Source organism: Schistocerca serialis, chromosome 1 (assembly GCF_023864345.2).
Source record: "Schistocerca serialis cubense isolate TAMUIC-IGC-003099 chromosome 1, iqSchSeri2.2, whole genome shotgun sequence".
Lineage (NCBI taxonomy): Eukaryota > Metazoa > Arthropoda > Insecta > Orthoptera > Acrididae > Schistocerca > Schistocerca serialis.
In genome coordinates this window covers 1,236,485,843-1,236,513,222 of record NC_064638.1, presented here as the reverse complement: position 1 = coordinate 1,236,513,222, position 27,380 = coordinate 1,236,485,843, and the positions used below count along the sequence as shown (strand labels likewise).

At 40.9% G+C, this 27,380-nt stretch overlaps 1 protein-coding gene across 1 annotated transcript in view; it reads right to left on the bottom strand.

Moving 5' to 3' along the window:
• Positions 1-4,190: 4,190 nt before the first annotated feature.
• Positions 4,191-27,380, bottom strand: part of LOC126459831 (lachesin-like) — a gene marked incomplete at its 5' end in the record, with an annotated part of 666,568 nt that continues 643,378 nt past the window's right edge. The window contains 2 exons of the mRNA XM_050095886.1: positions 4,191-4,861; positions 25,068-25,126. Coding sequence (XP_049951843.1) covers positions 4,838-4,861; positions 25,068-25,126 — 83 coding nt within the window. The remainder of the gene's footprint in view (positions 4,862-25,067; positions 25,127-27,380) is intronic.

Here is a 27,380-nt window from a genome sequence, read left to right as displayed (position 1 = left end):
CTTCCGGTACCCTTCCCGTTCTCCCTAATAGCCACGTGTCGTCCCCACTGTGGTCCGTCCTGCGCCGCAGTGACGTCAGACCATCCTTTTTATGAATATTTATGCTTGTAATATTATATAATAACTTAAATCGGTGGTTTCATAGGAGGTCATCTCAGTATCATACCGACATAATTTCTCCTACACCCTGACTACGATAATCTGTACCTTTACGTTGGACTATTTTATGAGAGTGACAATCATTTGCATTCACCAAGCTTCTTCGGTGTATTACTGATTATTCAAGGCACAATTGTGAGGAATTCAGTAAACTATCTTAATTTAGTTCGTTAAATTCCATACGAGTATTTCGTGTAGTCCGCATGTGTGGAGTCGGGATTCCCATATTTTCTCGTAACGTGACTTCTAGTCAGACTTCAGAAATAGCTGTACGTTTTCAAACTGCCGGATTTATGTGTCTATCCTTGAGATCATCTGAATAGTAACAAAAATTACGGTATCTAAAGTGAAATACTTTGTCAATAGTGGTAGGAAACTGTTCGTTAATGGCAGTACTCTGTAGTTAGTTTGCCGCCTGTTTTGATTGTTTAATGTTATCGACCAACTCCTAGAATCTACCTTCATATTACACATTTCGTGTAAGAATCACGACTGTAGCACTCTGCACCTCTACTGAACAAAATCACCTCTCACGCGGACTCGCACAATTGCATCTTCTGCTCTTACGACGCAAGTTGGTTACGTTTCAGTCTCTCGTCTGTCTCGGTTTTAAGACCAGCTTACCGAATAAACCGCCTGTCATTCTTTACCGTACATGCAGTCACTCGCGTACGTCACATTACTTTCAAAAATCCCTCAACTATACTCACACCAGTCGTGGGCAAACTACACTTTAGTAAGTAATATTACCAGGGCGACTATGTAAACCCTTCCAGTACCTCCACACGACCTCACAGTTACGACCATCCATCGAATCCCATTTGTTCAGACACGCATTTGTTCCGTCACTGTCTTCATGTGCCAAGAATTAACTTACATGTGAAACTAATGCATACAAATAAATAGTTTTCTGCATCATTCACTTACTTCTTCCACCAGTACATGTTCCCATGGCCCACGCCATGATCTTCAGTTGGAGAATTACGTAGTCATGATCTTGCTGTTAGTAAGGAATACAGGCCTTCGGAAAACAGGTCATTTTTCGTCTTTTGAGGAGTTATGAACCGTCCTTCAAGGAAGAAGTAACTAATCCACTTAATTTTTAAGTTTAATTGCTATCTGTCTGAAAAAATATTCCAGTGGTAACTACGTAAATATTTACTTCACGTTACCGATATGCAGTGTGTTAAAAGGAAAGTTTCATTTTTTAATGTGAAAGATGAAGTAGTACGTAACTTTCCAATGCTTATTACCTCAGAGTGGAACAAAAACCGAAAAAAGCTTCAATAGTGTCCCAACTAACGAACAAAATTAAAATTTTCTATTGAATTCGTAATTCACAGAGTATAAAACAACTTTTAACCGTTGACCCACTGTTCATACACAACCTCTGACAACGTCTTTGCTTACAGTTTGCTGTCGTTTTCAGCAGACACAAAAAGTCTCATTCGAAATTTATACATTACCTGGATAATTAGGATCCAATTAGTGCTTCTTGCAGTGTACAGTTGTTCTGAAACCCTAATTTTGTCAGTATGTCGACAAGGATCAGAGAAAAACCTTTCCAAAATATACGCCCGTGTACTTGGTTCGAATTCGAGCACAAGAAACAGTGGTTTTCTCATCGGAAAGCCTGCTGCCCTCGACTTCAGAATGTAGACTTCTATAGTAACTTAAAGCTGTGAGTTGATCCAGGTCACCGTTATCTAGCTGCAATACTCGCGTTCACTCATCGCAAAACGCAGGCTTCCCGCCGACGACATCTCGGTTAACTGACGCAAGACCATACGTCGTTGCCGATCTCCATGGATTCCTTTTGCTTTACATTTTAATAAAATTTACTTAAGTGGATCTTGCGTAAACTTCATGATTTAGTGAAACTTCCTGGCAGATTAAAACTGTTTGCCGGACCGAGACTCGAACTCGGGATCTTTGCCTTTCGCGGGCAAGTGCTCTACCATCTGAGCTACCCAAGCACGACCCACAACCCGTCCCCACAGCTTCAATTCCGCCAGTACCTCGTCTCCTACCTTATTATTGTATGAACTGATCCATTCATGATGTTTACTTTATTCCATATTACAAAAATATTACATTTCTTTACTTAAAAGTAACCTCCTCAGATTTACAGCCAGTCACAGGCCACCATTACCTTCACGTAGATTGGCGCTTGGGGAGGTTAATCCCCAAACACTGTTTACTGACAAGGTAACGAAACCTGGATCCCTTCACGATGGAAGCTAGAATTTGCTATATAGTAGCCTAAACTCTACGCAACGGAAAAAAATTAAAATGTCCATTTGATGATATACAGGGTGTTTCAAAATAGTACGGCCAAACTTTCAGGAAACATTCCTCACACAAAGAAAGAAAATATGTTATATGGACATGTATCCGAAAACGCTTACTTTCCATGTTAGAGCTCATTTTATTACTTCTCTTCAAATCACATTAATTATGGAATGGAAACACAAAGCAACAGAACGTACCAGCGTGACTTCAAACACTTTGTTACAGGAAATGTTCAAAATGTCCTCCGTTAGCGAGGATACATGCATCCACCCTCCGTCACATGGAATCCCTGATGCGCTGATGCAGCCCTGGAGAATGGCGTATTGTATCACAGCCGTCCACAATACGAGCACGAAGATTCTCTACGTTTGGTACCGGGGTTGCGTAGACAAGAGCTTTCAAATGCCCCCATAAATGAAAGTCAAGAAGGTGGACGTCAGGAGAGCGTGGAGGCCATGGAATTGGTCCGCCTCTACCAATCCATCGGTCACCGAATCTGTTGTTGAGAATCGTACGAACACTTCGACTGAAATGTGCAGGAGCTCCATGGTGCATGAACCACGTGTTGTGTCGTACTTGTAAAGACACATGTTCTAGCAGCACAGGTACAGTATCCCGTATGAAATTATGATAACGTGCTCCATTGAGCGTAGGTGGAAGAATATGGGGCCCAATCAAGACATCACAAACAATGCCTGCCCAAACGTTCACAGAAAATCTGTGTTGATGACGTGATTGCACAACTGCGTGCGGATTCTCGTCAGCCCACACATGTTGATTGTGAAAATTTACAATTTGATCATGTTGGAATGAAGCCTCATCCGTAAAGAGAACATTTGCACTGTAATGAGGATTGACAAAATGTTGGATGAACCATTCGCAGAAGTGTACCCGTGGAGGCCAATCAGCTGCTGATAGTGCCTGCACACGCTGTATATGGTACGGAAACAATTGCTTCTTCCGTAGCACTCTCCATACAGTGACGTGGTCAACGTTACCTTGTACAGCAACAACTTCTCTGACGCTGACATTACGGTTATCGTCCACTGCACGAAGAACTGCCTCGTCCATTGCAGGTGTCGTCGTCGTTCTACAGTAGGTCTTCCCCAGTCGCGAGTCATAGGCTGGAATGTTCCGTGCTCCCTAAGACGCCGATCAATTGCTTCGAACGTCTTCCTGTCGGGACACCTTCGCTCTGGAAATCTGTCTCGATACAAACATACCGCGCCACAGCTATTGCCCCGTGCTAATCCATATATCAAATGGGCATCTGCCAACCCCGCATTTGTAAACATTGCACTGACTGCAAAACCACGTTCGTGGTAAACACTAACCTGTTGATGCTACGTACTGATGTGCTTGATGCTAGTACTGTAGAGCAATGAGTCGCATGTCATCACAAGCATCGAAGTCAACATTACCTTCCTTCAATTGGGCCAACTGGTGGTGAATCGAGGAAGTACAGTACATACTGACCAAACTAAAATGAGCTCTAACACGGAAATTAAGCGTTTCCGGACACATGTCCACATAACATCTTTTCTTTGTGTGTGAGGAATATTTCTTGAAAGTTTGGCCGTACCTTTTTGTAACACCCTGTACATACACGAAACATATTTAAGCTGGCTATATCTGAAAATATTATAATTCAGTTGTGCTATATGTTGTTGATCACCAGTTATCTAATACTTAGGACAGGATTTAAGTGTAAATATTAAACCAGATGTTGGCTTTAATAAATTTATTACAAATATATTCGTATATACACGCGACAGAACGTAGCAATACTGACAAACAGAAGCAGCGTATTGTGGAAGCACACAGTTCGTATAGCGAGAATCATAACTTATTGTTGTTTCAGTTTCCTGCTTACAGCTACTACCTCGATTAACTTTCCCGGTGACAGCGTACAAACATTGCGTTATAAACACACTGTTCCTGGAAGCTATGTCGACCAATCAGCATTCCGTATCGCAATTGACATTACAGTCTTAACAGATCAACAACCTCAGATAGAATTTAATAGCATTTTGTTGGAAGGGGTGGTTTTTATTTTCAGCACTCTCTTGTCGCATCGCCGTATCTGAGGTACCCACAGAAGAAGTTAGTGTCTCAATTGTACTTGTTCCCCACTGCCAAGACGTCACACGCAAAACTGATAAAAGAGCGAGTCGAAGGAAACGTGAAGATTTATCGTGTCCACAGTGCCACTTGCTGAGCTGCGCCTGGCAAGTAGTTTTGTGGCAGCGTACGTCACAAATTTTTGTTAGGAATTACGAAACGACAGCGTCGTTCGCCACTCCTCTGTGTATCCCTTTACTTTCACAGTCACTTTGTAGCTGGTTGCATGACTCACGGGTCATGCTCCTCGAGTATGAATTGCATCTCAGACGACGAAAACACGCTCCACCTGTAACACAAACGAAAAAAAGCTGTAAGTGGCTAGAAAATCTTGTATCTGCTTGTATCTGTCTGTACCTTACCAAACTGAAAAAAAGGAGGCGTATAATTTCCAAATTTACTGCTCTCCTGTCATGTCCCGCTTGCCAAACAATTAAGGGTGACAATATTAAGCTAAGGCGAGAAGAATACGCTTAGCTGGACTCCAAACACCTACACTACTGGCCATTAAAATAGCTGCACCAAGAAGAAATGCAGATAATAAACGGGCATTCACTGGTGAAACATATTATACTAGAACAGAGATTTGATTACATTTTCACGCAATTCGGGTGCATAGATCCTGAGAAATCAGTACCCCGAACAACCACCTCTCGCCGTAATAACGGCCTTGATACGCCTGGGCATTGAGTCAAACAGAGCCTGGATGGTCTGTACAGGTACAGCTGCCCATTCAGCTTCAACACGATACCACAGTTCATCAAGAGTAGTGACTGACGTATTGTGACGAGCCAGTTGCTCGGCCACCATTGACCAGACGTTTTCAATTGGTGAGAGATCTGGAGAATGCGCTGGTCAAGGCAGCAGTCGAACATTTCCTGTATCCAGAAAGGCCCGTACCGGACCTGCAACATGCGGTCGTGCATTAACCTGCTGAAATGTAGGGTGTCGCAGGGATCGAATGAAGGGTACAGCCACGGGTCGTAACACATCTGAAATGTAACGTCCACTGTTCATAGTGCCGTCAGTGCGAACAAGAGGTGACCGAGACGTGTAACCAATGGCACCCCATACCATCACGCCGGGTGATAGCCAGTATGGCGATTACAAATACACGCTTCCAATATGTGTTCTCCGCGATGTCGCCAAACACGGATGCGACCATCATGATGCTGTAAACAGAACCTGGATTCATCCGAAAAAATGACGTTTTGCCATTCGTGCACCCAGGTTCGTCGTAGAGTACACCATCGCAGGCGCTCCTCTCTGTGATGGAGCGTCAAGGGTAACGAAAGCCATGGTCTCCAAGCAGATAGTCCGTGCTGCTGCAAACGTCGTCGAACTGTTCGTGTAGATGGTTGTTGTCTTGCAAACGTCCCCATCTGTTGACTCAGGGATCGAGACGTGGCTGCACGATCCGCTACAGCCATGCGGATAATATGCCTGTCATCTCGACTGCTAGTGATACGAGGCCGTTGGGATCCAGCACGGCGTTCCGTATTACCCTCCTGAACCCACCGATTCCGTATTCTGCTAACAGTCATTAGATGTCGACCAACGCGAGCGCCAGTGTCGTGATACGATAAACCGCAATCGCGATAGGCTACAATCGGACCTTTATCAAAGTCGGAAACGTGATGGTACGCATTTCTCCTCCTTACACGAGGCATCACAACAACGTTTCACCAGGCAACGCCGGTCAACTGCTGTTTGTGTATGATAAATCGGTTGGAAACTTTCCCCATGTCAGCACGTTGTAGGTGTCGCCACCGGCGCCAACCTTGTGTGAATGCTCTGAAAAGCTAATAATTTGCATATCACAGCATCATCTTCCTGTCGGTTAAATTTCGCGTCTGTAGCACGTTATCTTCGTGATGTAGCAATTTTAATGGGCAGTGGTGTATATCAGATATGTATAGAAAGTTCTGAGCCATTCAGTATTACACGGTCCATTAATTTACTAATGCGAAGGATTTCGGTAAGACAATTTGTAACTAAGACATACCACATGGAAAAATAAGCGGCTTAACTTCATATTTTAAGGAGAAGAAGGTACAACGGCAGAAAATTTGGCAGAAAATTTGGGTCATCACCTACTGAATGTACTGCGTTTAAATTTTGTTACTCGTTCAGCCCCTCTGCAGCCTCTTAACGACCGAGCGCGAAATACTGCACAGTGATGTGACATCCAAATCCCTCCTACTAGCGGGATTTTGAAAGCTTAGGAAGCGGAGATGGGAGATGGGCACATACACCCAACTTGTTTTGGAATCTTGTTCGAGAATACATGTTATTCTACTCATATATGAGTAAAATATTATTTTAAGACTATTCTCGTACTGATAGTCTGCAGCTACATACACGCTTCAAAATCAAATTAAAAAAAACCCTAACTAACTGAACAAATATCATGAAATGAAGCTAATGTAATCGAAAAGTCAATCATACGAATCACGTTAGAGTAGACTGCATCTCCTGCAGATACGACTTTAAAATCCAAATAAAATAACGCAAAACAGCGATGGTAGTAATTAAATAGCGGTATGCTACTTCTTTAATGGAACACTGATCGTTTCGTTCTTTTATACTGCATCTGTGAATCGCAAAACACTGTTGAAAAGAAAGGGATCTGTGGTACTAGCTGCAGATTAGAAACTGCACAGTGTAACACGAGGAACAAACCATGCTACGGACGTCCAAAAACAGTATTTCACAAACTTCTTGCTATCTCCACTGTACCGTACCTGACGCACGGGCATTAGGCGGCTGCAGTGGAACAGTGGTGGCGACAAACGATCGGTGCGCACTAAAGTTTGAAAGCTGTACTTTCAGAAACTCACAAATGCATACTATCAGAATTCTGGCCAAAATTTTCGTGCGGGATCGATTGATGAGGCTGATATCTTGCAAGTGATCTTTTTTCTCCTTAAAATATGAGTTCTGACTGATATTGTTTCCTTGTTAGTTCTCAAAATTTGTTCTTGTAATTGTAATTTGGCTTCCGAAAAGTAGCATCAACGGAGAATGCAATTTATTCGTCTGTAAGTGAGACAGTTACAGAGTTTATTGATGTGCACAGAAGGTATTATGACTTTGTTGTCGCACAGCTCGGCAGGTAACCTATGATCATCACTGCCGACACTCAACCACCGGCAGGTAGGGAGACTGTCACTTGGGTGTTCGTCATAAAACCGACCGTTTCGCGAGAGACTGTCAGACCTTATGGTTTTATGATCTGATACTACTATTCTCTTGCCGACACTGTGCTTTCAATATCTGACCTGGTTACCCTCAGGACTACTAGGTACACTGGCTCTGCACAGAAATTCAAACCGTGCGATGAAATATATTTCTCATTTTGGTCATCAGTCTTCTGACTGTTTTCATGCGGCACGCTACGAATTTCCCTCCTGCGCCAACCGCTTCATTTCAGAGTAGCACTTGCAATCTACTTCCCCAATTATCTGCAGCATGTATTCCAAACTCTGTCTTGTTCTACAGTTTTTTCCCTCTACTGCTCCCTCTAGTAACATGGAAGTCAGTGCCTGATGTCTTAACAGATGTCCTATCATCCTGTCCCTTCTCCTTGTCAGTGTTTTCCACATATTGCTTTCCTCTCCGATTCTACGCAGAACCTCCTCATTCCTTACCTTATCAGTCCACCTAATTTTCAACATTCTTCTGTAGCACCACATCTCAAATGCTTCGATTCTCTTCCATTCCGGTTTCTCCACAGTTCATGTTTCATTGCCACACAATGTTGTGCTTCAAACGTATATTCTCAGAAATTTCTTCCTCAAATTGAGGCCTATGTTTCATTCTAGTAGATTTCTCTTCGCCAGGAATGCCCTTCTTGCAGGGCCAGTCTGCTTTTGATGTCCTCCTTGCACCGCGTCCGTCATCGGTCATTTTGCGTCCTAGGTACCAGAATTCCTTAACTTTGTCTACTTCGTGACCATCAGTCCTGATGTTAAGTTTCTCACTGTTCTCATTTCTGCCACTTCTCATTGCTTTCGTCTTTCTCAGATTTACTCTCAATCCATACTCTGTACTCATTAGACTGTCCATTCCATTCAGCAGATCATGTAATTCTTCTTCACTTTCACACAGGATAGCAATGTCAACAGCGAATCGAATTATTGATACCCTTTCCCCTTGAATTTTAATTCCACTTCTGAACCTTTCTTTTACTTCCATCATTGCTTACATTCAACAGTAGGTGCAAAAGACTACATCCCTGTCTTACATCCTTTATAATCCGGGCATTCGGTTCTTTGTCGTTCACCCTCATCATTCGCTCTTGGTTCTTGTGCATATCGTATATCACCCGTCTCTCCCTACAGCTTATACCTATTTTCCTCAGAATTTCGAACATCTAACACCGTTTTACATTGTCCGAACGCTTTTTCTAGGTCAACAAATACTGTGAATGTGTCTTGATTTTTCTTTAGTCTTTCTTCCATTATCAACCGCAACGTCAGAATTGCCACACTGGTCTTTATCTTTCCTAGTACCAAACTGATCGTCATCTAACACATCCTCAACTTGATTTTCCATTCATCTGTATACTATTCTTGTCAGCAACTTGGTTGGATGAGCTGTTAAGCTGCCTGTGCGATAATTCTCGCCCTTGTCAGCTCTTGCAGTCTTCTGAACTGTGTGCATGATTTTTTCCGGAAGTCAGACGGTATATTGCCACACTCATACATTCTACACACCAACGTGAACAGTCGTTTTATTGCCACTTCCCTTAATGATTTTAGAAATTGGAATGTTATCGATCCCTTCTGCCTTATTTGAAGTCCTCCAAAGCTCTCTTAAATTCTATTTTCAATACTGGATCTCCTATCTCTTCTAAATCCACTCCTGTTTCTGCTTCTTCTATCACATCAGACAAATCTTCCCCCTCATAGAAGCCTTCATTGTACTCTTTCCACGTATCCGCTCTCTCTTCTGCATTTAACAGTGGAATTCCTGTTGCGCTGTTAATGTTACCACTCTTGCCTTTAATTTCATCGAAGGTTCAAGATGTAGCAGGTCTAACAGTGCGTATTTTCCTACATCGGCTTCGCCATAGTGTAGCGACACTAACTGGAGCGGCCAACTTTGGAATGCATTTAGAATTAGAACTTATTTTTAACTGTTAATTTTCACGTTTCCTATGATAACGTGTACGATGTACACCTAAGATTCACCAAATATTACAATGGAAACTGAGTGAGGTTATGAATAACGCAAATTGAAGTGCTAACCAACCACTTAACGTTATTAATTTAGCTGTGGGACTGTAAATACGAGTGAATGAATAGATGATGAAAAATGTTTTCATTGCGATTGCAGCGAAAATCGCACTGAAATGGAGACATATTTTGCACAGAAGAAACGAAAAGAATTCGTTGAGGATTGATATAACTGATTTTAAAATGAAGAAATAAATGAAAATCCCGCAGTTGTGTAGGCTCCCGCGAGTTATTCGAACAAATGAACAAATGGGACTCTTTACAGTTTACAATATTAACTTCACCGACAGATAGGAGAAAGGAAGAGCATGGTTTAGTGGTAAGGAGAGATAAGCATTACTCGAATAAATTTCTATCTAGTTAATTAATGTAATAAGCAGAACATTCAAACAAAATTTTTTCACGAATAAATTATTTGCAGGTAAAGGGATTATTCCTGTCAGAGAATAATTATAAATATTAATTTATTGTTAGTAACTTGAATAAAGACTAACGTAGGATGCCACTATATTCCCTTCGTCTACTTCTTTCATTGAATTATATAACTAGCGTTTGTTCCCTTGTCTCGGAGCAGTTTCTACTTAATAAATAACTCATTAATGATTTGTACAGAAATATGACTCGGTGGCTGAGTAGGTTACCGACACAGTAAGTCAGGAGACTTGCCAGCCTCTGTAGCAGAAAAACTGAATGACATTTTCATTTAATGAATTTGCGAGATATCGTACGACATCGCAGAGAATTGCTGACGACAAAACGTCGAAGAAACGGCAATAAAGAAAGAAAAAGCTTTAAGTTCCCGACTACGTAGCTAACGGTCTAAGTTTCGATCCTCCGTTGGCCCAACGGCTTTTTACTGTTACTTCTCGCTTCTGTCTCCCCTCGACAACAAGAAAAACACCAAGTTGCCCAGCTGAAGGTTTCCATCTCACTGGCTGTATAATGCTGTTCAGAGGTGGGAGGAAGGCAAAAGCGCATCACCATGCACTGCAGTGCTCAAGCCAGCCTTCTGGTTGACAGCAGCTCTCGTTGCTTTACAGAGCATAAACGCAACATAAAAGTGGTTTCTTAGCGGCCGGCCTTACCGGTTACATTATCGCAACGGCCCAGTTCAGCTGACTGCACTTACCAGTACTTCCAGTTTCCCTATCCTAAAATGTGGAAGTGCTCCACGTAAATACTCAAAAATGACAATACAGCGAACCAGAGGCTTAATCTACAGTTTCTTCCTCCACTGTACGAACATTCCTAAAACAGTCGGATATGGGTGTCTTGTTGCTGTAAATAAACCATTTGATCGTGTTTATAGAGCTACATAGTGAATAAACATAGTATTATATATTTACGTCAAGTAACACTGAATCTAAAGAACTCCTCAAATGTTTGTGGAACGCTGCTGGACGTCGAAAGTCATTCATACATGTTTTAGGATTAACTCTGAGTATGCTTTCCATTATAAGATAGAACGGTTTCTCGACCCGACATGTGCCTATGAAGTTATATAGAACTACGAGACTGAGAAATTTCGGAAGAGACATGGGTTTGAGTATTTAAAGAGTTTATATTATTACTGCACACTGTCAAATTTTTTGAGAAGAAATTGTCAAGACACGATCGGAAGACTCTCTTTGCCTTTGGAATCTGCTGGAGTCATTTAGTACCGACTTAAACAGTACATCTGTTTCAGTTTACCACATCCTTTAATTATACCGTTTTGTTCTTGTCCCATCTGCACTGGGATCTAAGTTATAGCCACATAAGCTGGCCACACTATATCTTTTGTGTTTATGAAACTTTTGCATGTTTAAGGTAAAATTGAGCAATCTTCAAACTCTTTCGTACTTAGAAATTGTATAGTAATTCTTTTCATTATACAGGGTGGTCCATTGATCGCGACCGGGCCAAATATCTCACGAAATAAGCGTCAAACGAAAAAACTACAAAGAACGAAACTTGTCTAGCTTGAAGGGGGAAACCAGATGGCGCTATGGTTGGCCCGCTAGATGGCGCTGCCATAAGTCAAACAGATATCAACTGGTTTTTTTAAAAATAGGAACCCTCATTTTTTATTACATGTTCGTGTAGTGCTTTCTTCGCTTTGTGATAGATGCCGCTGTAATAGTCACAAACATATGACTCACAATTTTAGACGTACAGTTGGTAACAGGTAGGTTTTTTAAATTAAAATACAGAACGTAGGAACGTTTGAACATTTTATTTCGGTTGTTCTAATGTGATACATGTACCCTTATCATTTCTGAGAACGCATGCTGTTACAGTGTAATTACTTGTAAATACCTCATTAATGCAATAAATGCTCAAAATGATGTCCGTCAACCTCAATGCATTTGGAAATACGTGTAACGACATTCCTCTCAACAGCTAGTAGTTCGCCTTCCGTAATGTTCGCACATGCACTGACAATGCGCTGACGCATGTTGTCAGGCGTTGTCGGTGGATCACGATAGCAAATATCCTTCAACTTTTCCCAGAGAAAGAAATCCGGGGACGTCAGATCCGGTGAACGTGCGGGCCACGGTCTGTTGCTTCGACGATCAATCCACCTGTCATGAAATATGATATTCAATACCGCTCCAACCGCACGCGAGCTATGTGCCGGACATTCATCATGTTGCAAGTACATCGCGATTCTGTCATGCAGTGAAACATCTTGTAATAACATCGGTAGAACATTACGTAGGAAATCAGCATACATTGCACCATTTAGATTGCCATCCATAAAATGGGGGCCAATTATCCTTCCTCCCATAATGCCGCACCATGAATTAACTCGCCAAGGTCGCTGATGTTCCACTTGTCGCAGTCATCGTGGATTTTCCGTTTCCCAATAGTGCATATTATGCCGGTTTACGTTACCGCTGTTGGTGAATGACGCTTCATCGCTAAATAGAACGCGTTCAAAAATCTGTCATCGTTCCGTAATTTCTCTTGTGCCCGGTGGAAGAACTGTACACGACGTTCAAAGTCGTCGCCATGCAATTCCTGGTGCATAGAAATATGGTACGGGTGCAATCGATGTTGGTGTAGCGCTCTCAACACCGACGTTTTAGAGATTCCCGATTCTCGCGCAATTTGTGCTACTGATGTGCGGATTGGCAGCGACAGCAGCTAAAACACCTACTTGGGCAACATCATTTGTTGCAGGTCGTGGCTGACGTTTCACATGTGGCTGAAAACTTGCTGCTTCCTTAAATAACGTAACTATCCTGTGAACGGTATGGACACTTAGATGGTGTCGTCCAAGATACCGAGCACCATACATAGTACACGCCCGTTGGGCATTTTGATCACAATGGCCGTACATCAACACGATATCGACCTTTTCCGCTATTGGTAACGGTCCATTTTAACAGGGGTAATCTATCACGAAGCAAATACCGTCCACACTGGCGGAATGTTACGTGATACCACGTACTTATGCGTTTGTGACTATTACAGCGCCATCTATCACAAAGCGAAAAAAGTGGTCCAACTAAAACATTAATATTTCATTACGTACTACACGAATATGTAATAAAAATGGGCGTTCCTATTTTAAAAGAAATGCAGTTGATATCCGTTTCACCTATGGCAGCGCCATTAACGGGCCAACCACAGCGCCGTCTGATTTCCCCCTTCTAGCTAGACGAGGGTGTAAGGTATGTGATGCGTCTCAAACAGCCTCTCCATACAAATGCCAACCTCACCTTCACGAGTTGCAGCCAAGGATTGCTGCACGGTACACCCTGTTACCACTAACGAGGATATGGCGACCGAGTATCGCCCGGAATAAGGAGACACCCTCTACCAAGCGAAACGGCCTCCTAGGAGGGCGGATGAGCAGGTAGAGGCAGGGCACTCTCTTGTCCTTGGGATGGGAAACTGTCCCTAAAGGCGGAAGAGCCACATGATGGCCAACGGCATAGAATGAAGAAGGCAAGGAGAAACCACTTCATTAAAGATCTAATTAGATTTCTCAAGTATCAGCAACCATAATATGAATATGAAACAAGCTCTAGTAAAAATGCAATCCGGAGTAATAGCCCCTCATTCGGTTCTCCGGGAGGGGACTACCAGAGATCTCGTTTCAACAGTTCATAGGAAGAAAGGAAATAAAAAGAACTATAGTAGAATTGGAACGTGGAACGTCCGCACCTTACTGCAGATGGGAAAGCTCGAAAACCTTAAGCAAGAAATGAAGAAAATGAAGTTGGATATACTAGGAGTGTCTGAAATGAGATGGCCTAACTGCGGAGATTTCTGGAGTGATAAGTACAGGATAATTCACACAGGAACGATAGAAGATAGACCTGTAGCAGGTGGGGTTGGAGTAGTTATAAGTCGAAAATTGGGGCAGAGAGTGAAGGGATATATACAATATGGAGGAAGGATAATACATGTCAGTCTGGATACCAAACCTACAGAGACGGTTGTGATACAGGTCTATATGCCTACCACAAACCCGGAGGATGAGGAAGTTGAAGCTGTATATGAAGAGTTAAATGGAGCCTTGAGAGGAATCAAAGGAGAAACAAATTTAATAATCATGGGAGACTGGAACGCAATAGTAGGAGATAAAGAGGTACAGCCAGCTGTTGGACGCTACGGCCTTGGTAAAAGGAATGATAGAGGAGACCGACTTATAGAATTTTGTAACAGGAATCAACTGATAATATCGAACACGTGGTTTCAACATCACCCCCGTAGAAGATACACCTGGAAGTCACCAGGTGATAGAGAACGATACCAAATTGATTACATTCTAGTCAAAAATAGATTTAGAAATCAACTAAAAGACTCTATAGCATACGCAAGCCCAGATATTGTGAGTGATCACAACATGGTTGTTGCGGAATGCCGACTCAAGTTCAAATGCATAAGGAAGAAAATAGGAAATCGAAAACTGGATATAGGGAAGCTTGGAAACCGTGAGACGCAGAAGGAGTTCCAAGAAAGGGCTAAGGATCTAATTCAACAGCATCCTATAGAGAATGTAGAACAACATTGGGAAAATATGAGAGATGGCCTAATAAAAGCAGCTGAAGAGATAATTGGAAAACAAAAACCTGAAAAGAGGAAGGAGTGGATAACTGATGAAATAATACTTATGTTTGAGGAAAGAAGGAAGCTCAAAAATAATGAAACAGAAGAAGGGAAACGGCATACCGAGTGCTTAGGAACAAAATCAACAGGAAGTTGAAGCAAGTAAAAGAAAGATTCCTTGAAGACAGATGCAAAGAAGTTGAAGACCTTCTGAAGAAAGGGAACCTTGAATTAGCATACAAAACAGTGAAACGCTTCTTCTCAGGAGGACAAAGGATTAGATGTAATGCCCCAATAAGAGAGGATAATAAGATGGTGTATAATCATGAAGATATAGCACTTACGTGGAAGGAATACCTAGAGAAATTATATGGAGGCAACGTACAAGATGACATGATTGAAAGTGAGGACGAAATAGATAAAGATGAACTAGGAGACAGCATACTAAGGTCTGAATTTGATCAGGCACTACAGGCACTTAAGCACGGAAAAGCACCAGGAATTGACTCATTGCCTGCAGAAATCATCAAAGCAGCTGGAACAGAAATAAAAGATAAATTGTATAAATTAATCTGCCAAATATATGATACTGGAGAGCTGCCTGAGGACTTCAAAAAGTGTGTTATTGTTCCATTACCAAAGAAAATGCCAGCAAAATCGTGTGGACAATACAGAACCCTCAGCCTAACATCACATGCATCAAAAATTTTGACGACCATCCTCCTCAGAAGAATTGAAGGGAACGTGGAATGCATGCTCACAGAAGGCCAGTTTGGCTTTAGAAGAGGGAGAGGTACGCGAGAAGCCATTATGGCCCTAAGGCTCATAATAGAAAAAAGAATGGAAAAAGGAAAGGACACCTACGTAGCATTTATTGACCTCGAAAAAGCCTTTGATAAGGTTGAATGGAAAAAACTATTCCAGATATTGAGGGAAACTGGAGCTAAGTACAAGGACAGGAGAACGATATGGAACATATACAAAGAAGAGGTGGCAATAGTGAGTTGTGGGGAACATCAACAACAAGCAAAAATTAAACAGGGTGTGAGACAGGGATGTGCACTCTCCCCTGTCCTCTTTAACATGTACATACAGAAAGCAATGGACGAGGTCAGAGAACAGATAGGACAAGGTAATGGAATCAGGATCCAGGGAAAAATAGTTGATATGCTGCGTTTTGCTGATGACATTGCTGTCCTAGCGGAAAATGAGGAAGAATTACAAGTAGTGTTGGAGGAAATGGAAAACACTCTTGCTACACGGTACAACATGAAAATTAATAAGTCAAAAACAAAAATCTTAGTTGCAAGCAAACAAAATAATCAAGCAATTACGAATATAAGGCTGAATGGAGAGAAGCTGAAAGAAATACAAGACTTTGTCTACTTGGGAAGCAGAATAACATCAGATGGTCGTAGCAGGAAAGATGTAATAAGTAGAATAAATCAGGCAAAGATTGTATTCTATAAAAGGAAAGGACTCCTCACATCAAATATGATAAGTCTGTCGTTAAGGAAGCGGTTAATAAAGACCTTTGTTGGGAGTGTGCTTCTCTACGGCAGCGAAACCTGGACACTTGGAGAGGACGAAAGAAGAAGGATTGAAGGATTGAAGGATTCGAAATGTGGTGTCTGCGAAGGATGTTAAAAATTCCATGGACGGCCAGGATGACAAATGAAGAAGTCCTGCAGAGAGCGGAGGAAGTTCCAGTTCTATGGAAGACGGTCAAGAAGAGGAGAGATATATGGATGGGACACATTCTGAGACATGAAAGTCTTCTCCACACTATAACGGAAGGCCTTGTGGAGGGCAAAAGGGCAAGAGGCAGACCTAGAAGAAAGTACATAAGCCAGATAATGCAGGACCTAGGATGCGGAAGTTTCACGGAATTGAAGAGGCTGGCCGACAATCGCACTGAATGGAGAGCTGCTGCAAATCAATCTTAGGATTGGCAACTTAAGAAGAAGAAGCTAGACGAGTTTCGTTCTTTTTAGTTTTTTCGTTTGATGTTTATTTCGTGAGATATTTGGCCCGGTTACTATAAATGGGCCTCCCTGTATAGTGACCTCTACCACTTATGTTTCGTTCATCAGCACAGTGATGATCTTCTATGACACCTACACATTGTCCTACAATTAGCACCTTACACCTTGAGCTACAATTAGCAACTAGACTGCGGGCTACTCTTGTCACCTACACCAGGAGTTACAATTAACACCCAGACCTAGGGCTACCACAATACGAATTGCCTTTACGAATTTATAAATTTTGGACTGTAACTCCTAGACCTTAGGCTGCGATAGCACCTAGACTTCCGCAGTATAAATTTACCATGTGTGTACATGTATTTTATAGAGGATAACTCTTACCATCTGTTGTGCAGAATGTCATAATGTTTCATACATCTAACTGGTTACGACGCTAATATTGTGTATAGTACCTGTACCTCGAACCACTACGCCATTAATACTTATGAATAATGATTAATTCTTCTATGATTTACATCAACAGTTCATTTCAACCGCTGACACGCGCTGAACTTATAGATCAGTCTTTGCATTATCAACAAGCATAATGGATTTTTATTTAAGTACCTGATGTAAAGGATTGTACTATTCACCCCATTGCTTAGCACCTACATCTCAAACAATAAGTTAGTGAAAATGTATTGTGGTGTAGAGATATCTTATATCTATGATTGTTCTGTTACATTTTCAAGCAAACATGGTACCTCACCAGCAGTTGTAATAGATGCTTCTCTCATATGAAGCACTTAACTGTGAGCCATCTTGCTCGATGCTTCATCGCATATATAGCAGCTAGATTTTGAACTACATTGAGATTGAAATTGGTCTTTAGATATATTTAACATTAGGAACCTGTAGTGGTAATTTATATTTTTACACCTACAGGCTGTTGGTATTTTATTGTGTATAAAATACAGAGATATGGCTACTTACCATTGTTATAAACATCCAACGGCTTCAGTATGTCACTTACATAATTGTTTCTCCTGTACTGATTTTAATAGTGGTCACTTATAAAGCTATTGTAACTACGGGTTACAACAACATGGAACCTTCAGTCGTTCGCTTATTTTATATGAAACACTAAAATCTGAGCTTCATTAATTGATATGTCAGTGTGCAACACCTAGACCTGAAGCTAAATTAGGATCACATCCCTCTCCGGTTTCAGATGTATCTATGCTTAATGCCCCTTGATACTTTTTCCTTAGACTTAGGCTACGTACTATTAATTTTATATGTACGGAGACCATGATAGCGTTTGAGGCACCTGTTAATCCTTTTTTGCTGGGATGATTGTTTTATTACGTTTTTATGCATAAAATATGATTTACACTGAATCTCAGTAAGTGCATCTCTTATATCAAGCACTTAAGTGTGAGCTATATCGCTCAATGCATCATGGTGTCTCTGGCATCTAGACAGCTACATTTGGTTTGTATCTGTTCTGTTTCTTACATATTCGCACCTTGGTATCCGAATATACTTCAGTCAGGTTGTGACTTTACATACACGATAGTGTGACACCTTATTCTCTGTCATACTTAAGCGTAAGGCTACCTATGACTATAATTTACAACTAAACGATCCAGCCACTTTCATGTTTCCTGTATTATTTTTTTGGGTTTCATAATACTTAGTAACCACATGTAATTCTGGCTATACTTAACACCTACACCTCAGGTTACAACATCATGTAATTTCACCTGTGCTCTACTTTTCTATGAAGCACCAAAACTGACTTATATTACTCGATAGCTACACACTGTGTGTGTAGCACCTACACCTTAAGCTTCTTTGGGATGATACATAAGTCTATGTCGGCTGAATCGCCTGGATATTAGTTCTAATGTAATTGTTCTCATGAATATTTATTACAATGTAAACAAAATAATGCTTAGTGTTAATCAGTTAACTTGTATTTTGTCAAGTATCTTACGAGTTAATGATTGATGATACGTTCTACAGTAATCACCTGGGTGTAAGTTACTAAGTTACTATGAAAATATTCATGAAGTTCGACCCTTGTAACTTGTCTTAACTTAATATCTGCTGGCTCAGTTGTACCACTTAGGTTTTATTCTTTTATTTATGATTTTTAATTAAAGTCATTCACAACACCGGATGTAATTGACACCTACACTTTGGTTTAAATTATTTCTCACTTTATTATTTAGTATTATACGTTTTTAATTTGTTGATCATTGGCTCTGTGCATTCTTTCATGTATCTTTAAATATTGTACCGCTTTCAGTTGCGGCCATATTAATTTCCTTCTTTTGTTGTATTACTTAACCAACGGCTTGTGTTCGGTATTTGATTCCTAGAAATTGTAGAAACTGAACATAGTTCCCTAAATTTTATGTAAAAAGACCGTTACGTTGCAATTCATTGCATTTTTTGGAGCCCCGACTTCGTAAAATCTCGCTTGTTAGCAGCGCCATCTGGTAAGTAGAGTTTTCGTATAGCAATAATGTTACATATGCGGCCAGTTCTCTGACAGCCATAGTACGGCTGTTTTTTTTTTATTCTCGTAGCAAGCGTTGAGAGTGATACGCCATATTCAAATGCGAATGTGTACTGTATCATAGTTACCACTGTCAACCCGTAGCGTTTAAACGCAAGTGTGGCAATACGAGCTCTGGAGATATATGTGGCTAGCATTGTAGATTGTGTAACCATGACGACCCATTTTAGAGCGTGATTCCACCTTTATACCACTTGTCAAATATAGTTTTGTAGGTTCTCTATTTTTGTCACCATCTATAACAATTTTTCAAGGTGTACATAACAACAAGAGTGATGTTCAACAGATTTTGACTGAGTGTTGCGCCTGGTGGCTGATACACACTGAATAAACGTATTTTTTTCGTTGTTACCTATCACGGAATGGAAGTTAAAATATAAAATTTGTTTTGCTATCGTTTGCCTCTTTTACGCAATTTTCTGTATTTTGGATCTGAGTATGGCTCGTCAATGAGCTGACACGAGTAATCAGTAAAGGAATTTTAGTGACCTTCAGCCAAGATTTTTATCCAGACATTTTTCTCAGTTTTTGCTGAAGAAGATTGTGATTTGTGGGTCTTACGTTGTGGGACCTGGATAAACTGACTAAACCAGAGGTTGTACAGAGTTTTAGGGAGAGCATATGGGAACAATTGACAGGAAGGGGGGAAAGAAATACAGTCGAAGAAGAATGGGTAGCTCTGAGGGATGAAGTAGTGAAGGCAGCAGAGGATTAAGTAGGTAGAACGACGAGGGCTAGTAGAAATCCTTGGGTAACAGAAGATATATTGAATTTAATTGATGAAAGGAGAAAATATAAAAATGCAGTAAATGAAGCAGGCAAAGTAATACAAACGTCTCAAAAATGAATTCGACAGGAAGTGCAAAATGGCTAAGCAGGGATGGCTAGAGGACAAATGTAAGGATGTAGAGGCTTGTCTCACTAGGGGTAAGATAGATATTGCCTACAGGAAAATTAAAGAGACCTTTGGAGAGAAGAGAACCACTTGTATGAATATCAAGAGCTCAGATGGCAACCCAGTTCTAAGCAAAGAAGGGAAGGCAGAAAGGTGGAAGGAGTATATAGAGGGATTATACAAGGGTGATGTACTTGAGGACAATATTATGGAAATGGAAGAGGATGTAGATGAAGACGAAATGGGAGATAAGATACTGCGTGAAGAGTTTGACAGAGCACTGAAAGACCTGAGTCGAAACAGAGCCCCGGGAGTAGATAACATTCCATTAGAACTACTGATGGCCTTGGGAGAGCCAGTCATGACAAAACTCTACCATCTGGTGAGCAAGATGTATGAGACAGGCGAAATACCCACAGACTTCAAGAAGAATATAATAATTCCAATCCCAAAGAAAGCAGGTGTTGACAGATGTGAAAATTACCGAACTATCAGTTTAATAAGTCACAGCTGCAAAATACTAACGCGAATTCTTTACAGACGAATGGAAAAACTGGTAGAAGCGGACCTCGGGGAAGATCAGTTTGGATTTCGTAGAAATGTTGGAACACGTGAGTCAATACTGACCCTACGACTTATCTTAGAAGCTAGAATAAGGAAGGGCAAACCTACGTTTCTAGCATTTGTAGACTTACAGAAAGCTTTTGACAATGTTGACTGGAATACTCTCTTTCAAATTCTGAAAGTGGCAGGGGTAAAATACAGGGAGCGAAAGGCTATTTACAATTTGTGCAGAAACCAGATGGCAGTTATAAGGGTCGAGGGGTATGAAGAGGAAGCAGTGGTTGGGAAGGGAGTGAGACAGGGTTGTAGCCTCTCCCCGATGTTATTCAATCTGTATATTGAGCTAGCAGTAAAGCAAACAAAAGAAAAATTCGGAGAAGGTATTAAAATCCATGGAGAAGAAATAACAACTTTTAGGTTCGCCGATGACATTGTAATTCTGCCAGAGGCAGCAAAAGACTTGGAAGAGCAGTTGAGCGGAATGGATAGTGTCTTGAAAGGAGGATATAAGATGAACATCAACGAAAGCAAAACGAGGATAATGGAATGTAGTCGAATTAAGTCGGGTGATGCTGAGGGAATTAGATTAGGAAATGAGACACTTAAAGTAGTAAAGGAGTTTTGCTATTTGGGGAGCAAAATAACTGATGATGGTCGAAGTAGAGAGGATATAAAATGTAGACTAGCAATGGCAAGGAAAGCGTTTCTGAAGCAGAGAAATTTGTTAACATCGAGTACAGATTTAAGTGTCAGGAAGTCATTTCTGAAAGTATTTGTATGTAGTATAGCCATGTATGGAAATGAAACATGTGCGATAAATAGTTTGGACAAGAAGAGAATAGAAGCCTTTGAAATGTGGTGCTGCAGAAGAATGCTGAAGATTGGATGGGTAGATCACATAACTGATGATGAAGTATTGAATTGGATTGGGGAGAAGAGAAGTTTGTGGCACAACTTGACTAGAAGAAGGGATCGGTTGGTACGATATGTTCTGAGGCATCACGGGATCACCAATTTAGTATTCTAGGGCAGCGTGGAGGGTAAAAATCGTAGAAGGAGACCAAGAGATGAATACACTAAGCAGATTCAGAAGGATGTAGGTTGCGGTAGGTACTGGGAGATGAAGAAGCTTGCACGGGATAGAGTAGCATGGAGAGCTGCATCAGACCAGTCTCAGGACTGAAGACCACAACAACAACAACGTTGTTATCTAGGAATAGAGGCGTTTCAGGAGATATAATACACTTATATCCTCTTCCAAATAGGTTCTGTGATCCGATCATTGAAAAAAAGAGTTGTTTTCAAAACTAATTTAAAAACAACAAGAAACCAAGAGTATTAACGAAATCTCTCGCACACCGCACCTGCGTAAAGAGCATTCGCATGGGTCACGTGCGTGCAGGCTATAGGGGGAACCACATCTTCCATAAGTTAAACTATTATAGGAAAGATGAACAATGGTTCGTTTCATATCTAGAGAAGTTGAAACAAAGGGATGTAACCAAGTGTCGTCAACAGTCAGGGAACTAATCTAAATCCGCATGGTACGTTCTAAAGTGGGGAGAGAGTGTTGCCATAGGATTCCGTTCCGGGTCTATTGCTTTCCTTAATACGTCAGGGTTGTAGGCTACCCCCTATGTTATTCAATCTGTACATTGAGCAAGCAGTAAAGGAAACCAAAGTAAACTTCGGAGCAGGAATTGAAGGTCAGGGAGAAGAATTACATGTTTTGAGGTTGGCCGATGACATTAATTCTATTAGTGCTAGCAAAGTACTTGGAGGAGAAGTTGAACGGAATGGATAGCGTCGTGAAAGGAAGATATACTCGTAAGGTGAACATCTACAAAACCAAAATAAGAACAATGAAATGCAGCCGAATTAAATCAGTTGATGCTGACGGAATTAGATTAGGAAACGAGATACTAAAATTAATAGATGAATTTTGCTATTTGGGCTGCAAAACAAATGTTGTTATAAAATGTAAACTGGCAACAGCAAGGAAGGTGTTTCTGTCGAAGAGAAATTTGTTAACATCAAATATAGTTTTAAGCTGTACGAAGCATTTTATGAAGGTATTTGGAGTGAAGTCGTGTATGGAAGCGAAATATGGAGGACCAACATTTTCGACGAGAAGAGACAAGAAAATTTTAATACGTGGTGCTACAGAAGAATACTCAAAAGTAGATGGGTAGGTAATGCAGTTAATGAAGAGCTACGAACGGATTTGGGGAGGCAAGAAATTTGAGGCGTAACTTGACTGAAAAAGGGATCAGTTGATCGGAGACGTTCTGAGACACCGAGGGATCACCAACTGATTACTGGAGGGAGAAGTGGGGGGGGGGGGGAGAGAGAGGGGTAAAAATCGTAGAAGGAGACCGATAAATGAATACAGTAAGTAGACTCAAACGGGATATTCGGATAAAAATAAGCTTGCGCAGGCTAGGGTAACATGGAGAGATACATCAAACAAATCTTCGGAATGAAGACCACAATAATAATAATGATCTCACGCTAAATATATTTGTTAATACAAATAGGTTGGGTCAAATGTTAGGTAATAAAAAATATGTTAGTAGGTAATATCGGCTTGTGGCTTACAGGAAAGAAATTATATATATATATATATATATATATATATATATATATATATATATATATATTTGTAATCATCACATTTAGAATATAAATGCTGGAAGAATTATTAAAAAAAAACTTAACTCCTTTTTCAAACGCGGGTGGGTCCGTCGGTAGCGGCTGAAAGCCGTGTCACCCTCATCGTTTGATGCCTTTTGGAGCAGCGTGAGATCGACGCATTGTTCACCCGGCCGTTGTCAATTTTTGTGACCTGAAGCAGCTACTAGTCGGTCAACTACATCCTCAGTGAACTTCACGTGGGACAGGATGCCCTATTACCTTCCTCCCACCAACAAAAAATCCCCGATAATACCGGGAATCGAACCCAGATCCTCTATATGGCAGTCAATCACACTAGCCACTTAGCTGTGGAGGCGCTGCTGTGAATGCTATTAGAATAATCTCCATTGTGCCTGCCATTGAAACGCGACAGCTTGTAAACGACGCATAATTTTATGGTGCTGCATCTTGTAGTATTACATTTTGAGGCAACTCTGAATACTGCTCAGTTAGAATGAGCAGTCAAAATAGTCTTCATTGTCAGTTTGCCGGCTTCGTGTAGGTAAATGCTTTATAATTTTGGTATCGCTGCTCATACAGTCCCTAATGGCATTTGTGAATAATAACATTGACGCATTCGAAAGCGACAGTCACATTTACTCAGCGAGCGCCAGACGGAAAAACGATTTGCATTTGGGGAACAATTCATCAACCATTATCTTCAACAGGTTACCACCACAACTGTTTTAGCGTTGAACCTCGTTCTACTAAAACCAAATTCAGATATTATGTTCAAATTTTTTAATTATGTACAGCAGTCCATAGCAGTAATTTCAAGAATTACAGTGTCATAAATTGTTTTTGTATATACTACTGACAATTGTTTATGGTTTATTTTTTATTGTTTTCTTTTTTCATTTTTTATTTCCTCTTTCAGTTTCGGTGAATTACACGTGGTGATTTTACTACATGGGAACAAACAGCAAGAAAGCTTGTGGACGACGAGATGTAATGATTAAATCGGCTATAGTCAGTCCATTTTTATACAATAGCTCAACAAATTCCTCTGTTTCACATAAGGAAGCAACAACGTTTACAGGTCTTACTTATACTTTCTCTCTATTGTTCTTAAATGGGTTTACCATATTCTTCTTCTCTACAGTCTCGGTCATCTACAGCTATCCGTTAAGTATTACATAAATATCACCAATCTTACTATACGAACCGTTTCTTTAAATAAAAATTAAAAAAACTTCTCTGTTTCTTTTTTATCCTCTTTCTTTCTTCATTTCGCTTATTTGTACCCCTTGCACTATCGACTTCCTTTCTTTTCCAGAGTTTCAACGTTTCAATTTCTTACACGTACGTAAGTGTTCTCAAGCAATATTTACAGACATTCGCGTGAATAAAAAATGTGACGACTGAATAACAATGTTTTTACGTCACCTAAAATCTCGGTAGATGTTCTTTCTACCTATACTATGTGGGAATAACTTGATGGAGAAGCAGTTTAATATTGTTAACATTGAGTAATAAGTTATTAATATCAATATACGCAGCTGTACCTGGCTCATCAGCGTCCACAGCACATGTAGTAGCAACAACAAGCATGGCTCCTGGGCTCCTGAAACAGAAAGCAACAAGTAGAAATTAGTCGATGTTTCTCGTTCTTCTTCAGATCCCTTATAAGAAATAGTGTAAAAAATTTCGGGACTACATTTGGTTAGGTAACATATTTGAGTGGCTGTCATTACAAGATCATAGGTTAATGTAAAAGAGAGATAACCATTGCAGATGTAAAATGTTGGTACATTAACAACCAGTGTTAATGCTAGATTGTTGAATGCAAGCATGCAACCGTGCATTCGTTGTGTTGTACAGGCCCTGAATGTCATTTTGTGCAATAGAGTACCGTGTGTGTTGCTCTTGGTCTGTCAATACAGGGGCGGTTGTGCATGACGCTCGAATTGTTGTCCGATGATGTCCCAAACGCGCTCGACTGGTGGTCGGGCAGGCCAAGACAACATGTAAACACCCTGTAGAGGTTTTGAGTTACAACAGCGGCACGTGAGTAAGCATTATCCTGTCGGAAAAGACGTCCTGGAATGTTTTTCGTGAATGGCAGCACAGCAGATCGAATCACCAGATTAACGTACAAATTTGCAGTCAGGCTGCATGTGATGATCACGAGAGTGCTCCAGCTGCCATACGAAATCGCATCCCAGACGATAACTCCAGGTGTAGGTCCAGTGTGTCTAGCACGCAGGCAGGTTGACAGCAGGAAGTCAACTGTCCTCCTAACAAATAAACGGCCATCACTGGCACCGAGACAGAACCATCTTTCACCAGATGTCCGTCCTGCCTTCCAATAAGCTCTCGCTTGACACCACTGAAGTCGCAAATGGCAATGGTTTGGGATCAGTGGGATGCGCGCTACAGGACGTCTGGCTCAGAGCTGTCCTTGAAGTAATCAAATTGTCAACAGTTCGTTGTCACTGTGGTGCCAAATTCTGCTCAAACTGCTGCTTCAGATGCAGTACAATGCGACAGTGCCGTAATCTGAACACGATGGTCTTCCCTCTCAGTAGTTTCAAGCGGCTGTCCGAAGCCCGGTCTTCTTGCGACTGTACATTCTCGTGGCCACCGCTGCTACCAGTCGTGTACCGTGGCTGCATTCCCGCCACGTCTTTCTACCATATCGCAGTACTCGTAGCCCTGTTACACGACATCGTTCAAACTCAGTGATGTGTTGATAATGTCGTCCTTCTCGCCTTAAGGGGGGGGGGGGGGGGTAGGACGTGAAACGGGCCGACTTGCAGCAGGAGAGGCACCACAGGACATTTTGATTTACACTGTCTATACTTTTACAAATAAATTCATAAAACTTTGCTAGCATGACCAGGAAGGATTCAGGATTCACGCTCATAGCAGAGGAAGTTCAAAAACATAACAAAACAAATTTTTTTACATGTGAAATTTCATCATTTTTTCACTTGGTACTAGCTGCATTTGTTGCTGTAGGTACACTTTTCTTCATAAGTAAGAGAAATTCTTCTATGAATTTTGCACAGCATACAAACCATACTTACAGGTGTATGAAACTCTAGAATTTCCCAAATCTGTTAAAAACTGTGGAAAAAATTGAGACAATTAACTATCAAATTCGAATTTTCTCTAAACACGAAGTTTAAAACGTAGCAGCCCATTCATTTTTCCATAGAGTTTCATACACCTGAAAGTATGGTTTGTAAGCTGTGCAAAATTCATAGAAGAATCTCTCTTACTTATGAAGGAAAGTGTACGTATAGCGACATATGCAGCCAACAGTAAGTTAAAAAAATCATGAAATTTCACATTTAAAAAATATTATTTTTTCGTGTTTTTGAACTTCCACTGCTATGAGTGTGAATCCTTCCTGGTCATGCTGACGACGTTTTATGAATTTATTCGTAAAAGCAAAGACAGCGCAAGTTAAAATGTCCTGTGGTGCTTCTCGAAGTCGGCCCGTTTGACGTCCTACACCCCTTAAAGGCATTCTTGACTAACATCAACTCACCAACTCAATCGAAAGCACACGACCGTTAAGCGTGTTTTTAAAGCAATCCTCATTTTGCTGCTACCGCCACTCGGACGCAAATGTCGCAAAATTTGAATACACATCTTCTTTCAGATAGTGAAACACGCCTACCAACTTTCGTTTATGCCGCACGACCCCTTGTTGGTGTTTTCTTCTGCCAGCATATGTAAAAAAAACATTTGCTGCGAATAAGCTATTGTGAACAGCTACTGATCTTAAAAGTATAGCACAATAAATAATAGAAATGATGTTTGATATTATGGATTCTTATAGAATGGTGTACCGTGAAATGACGACGATG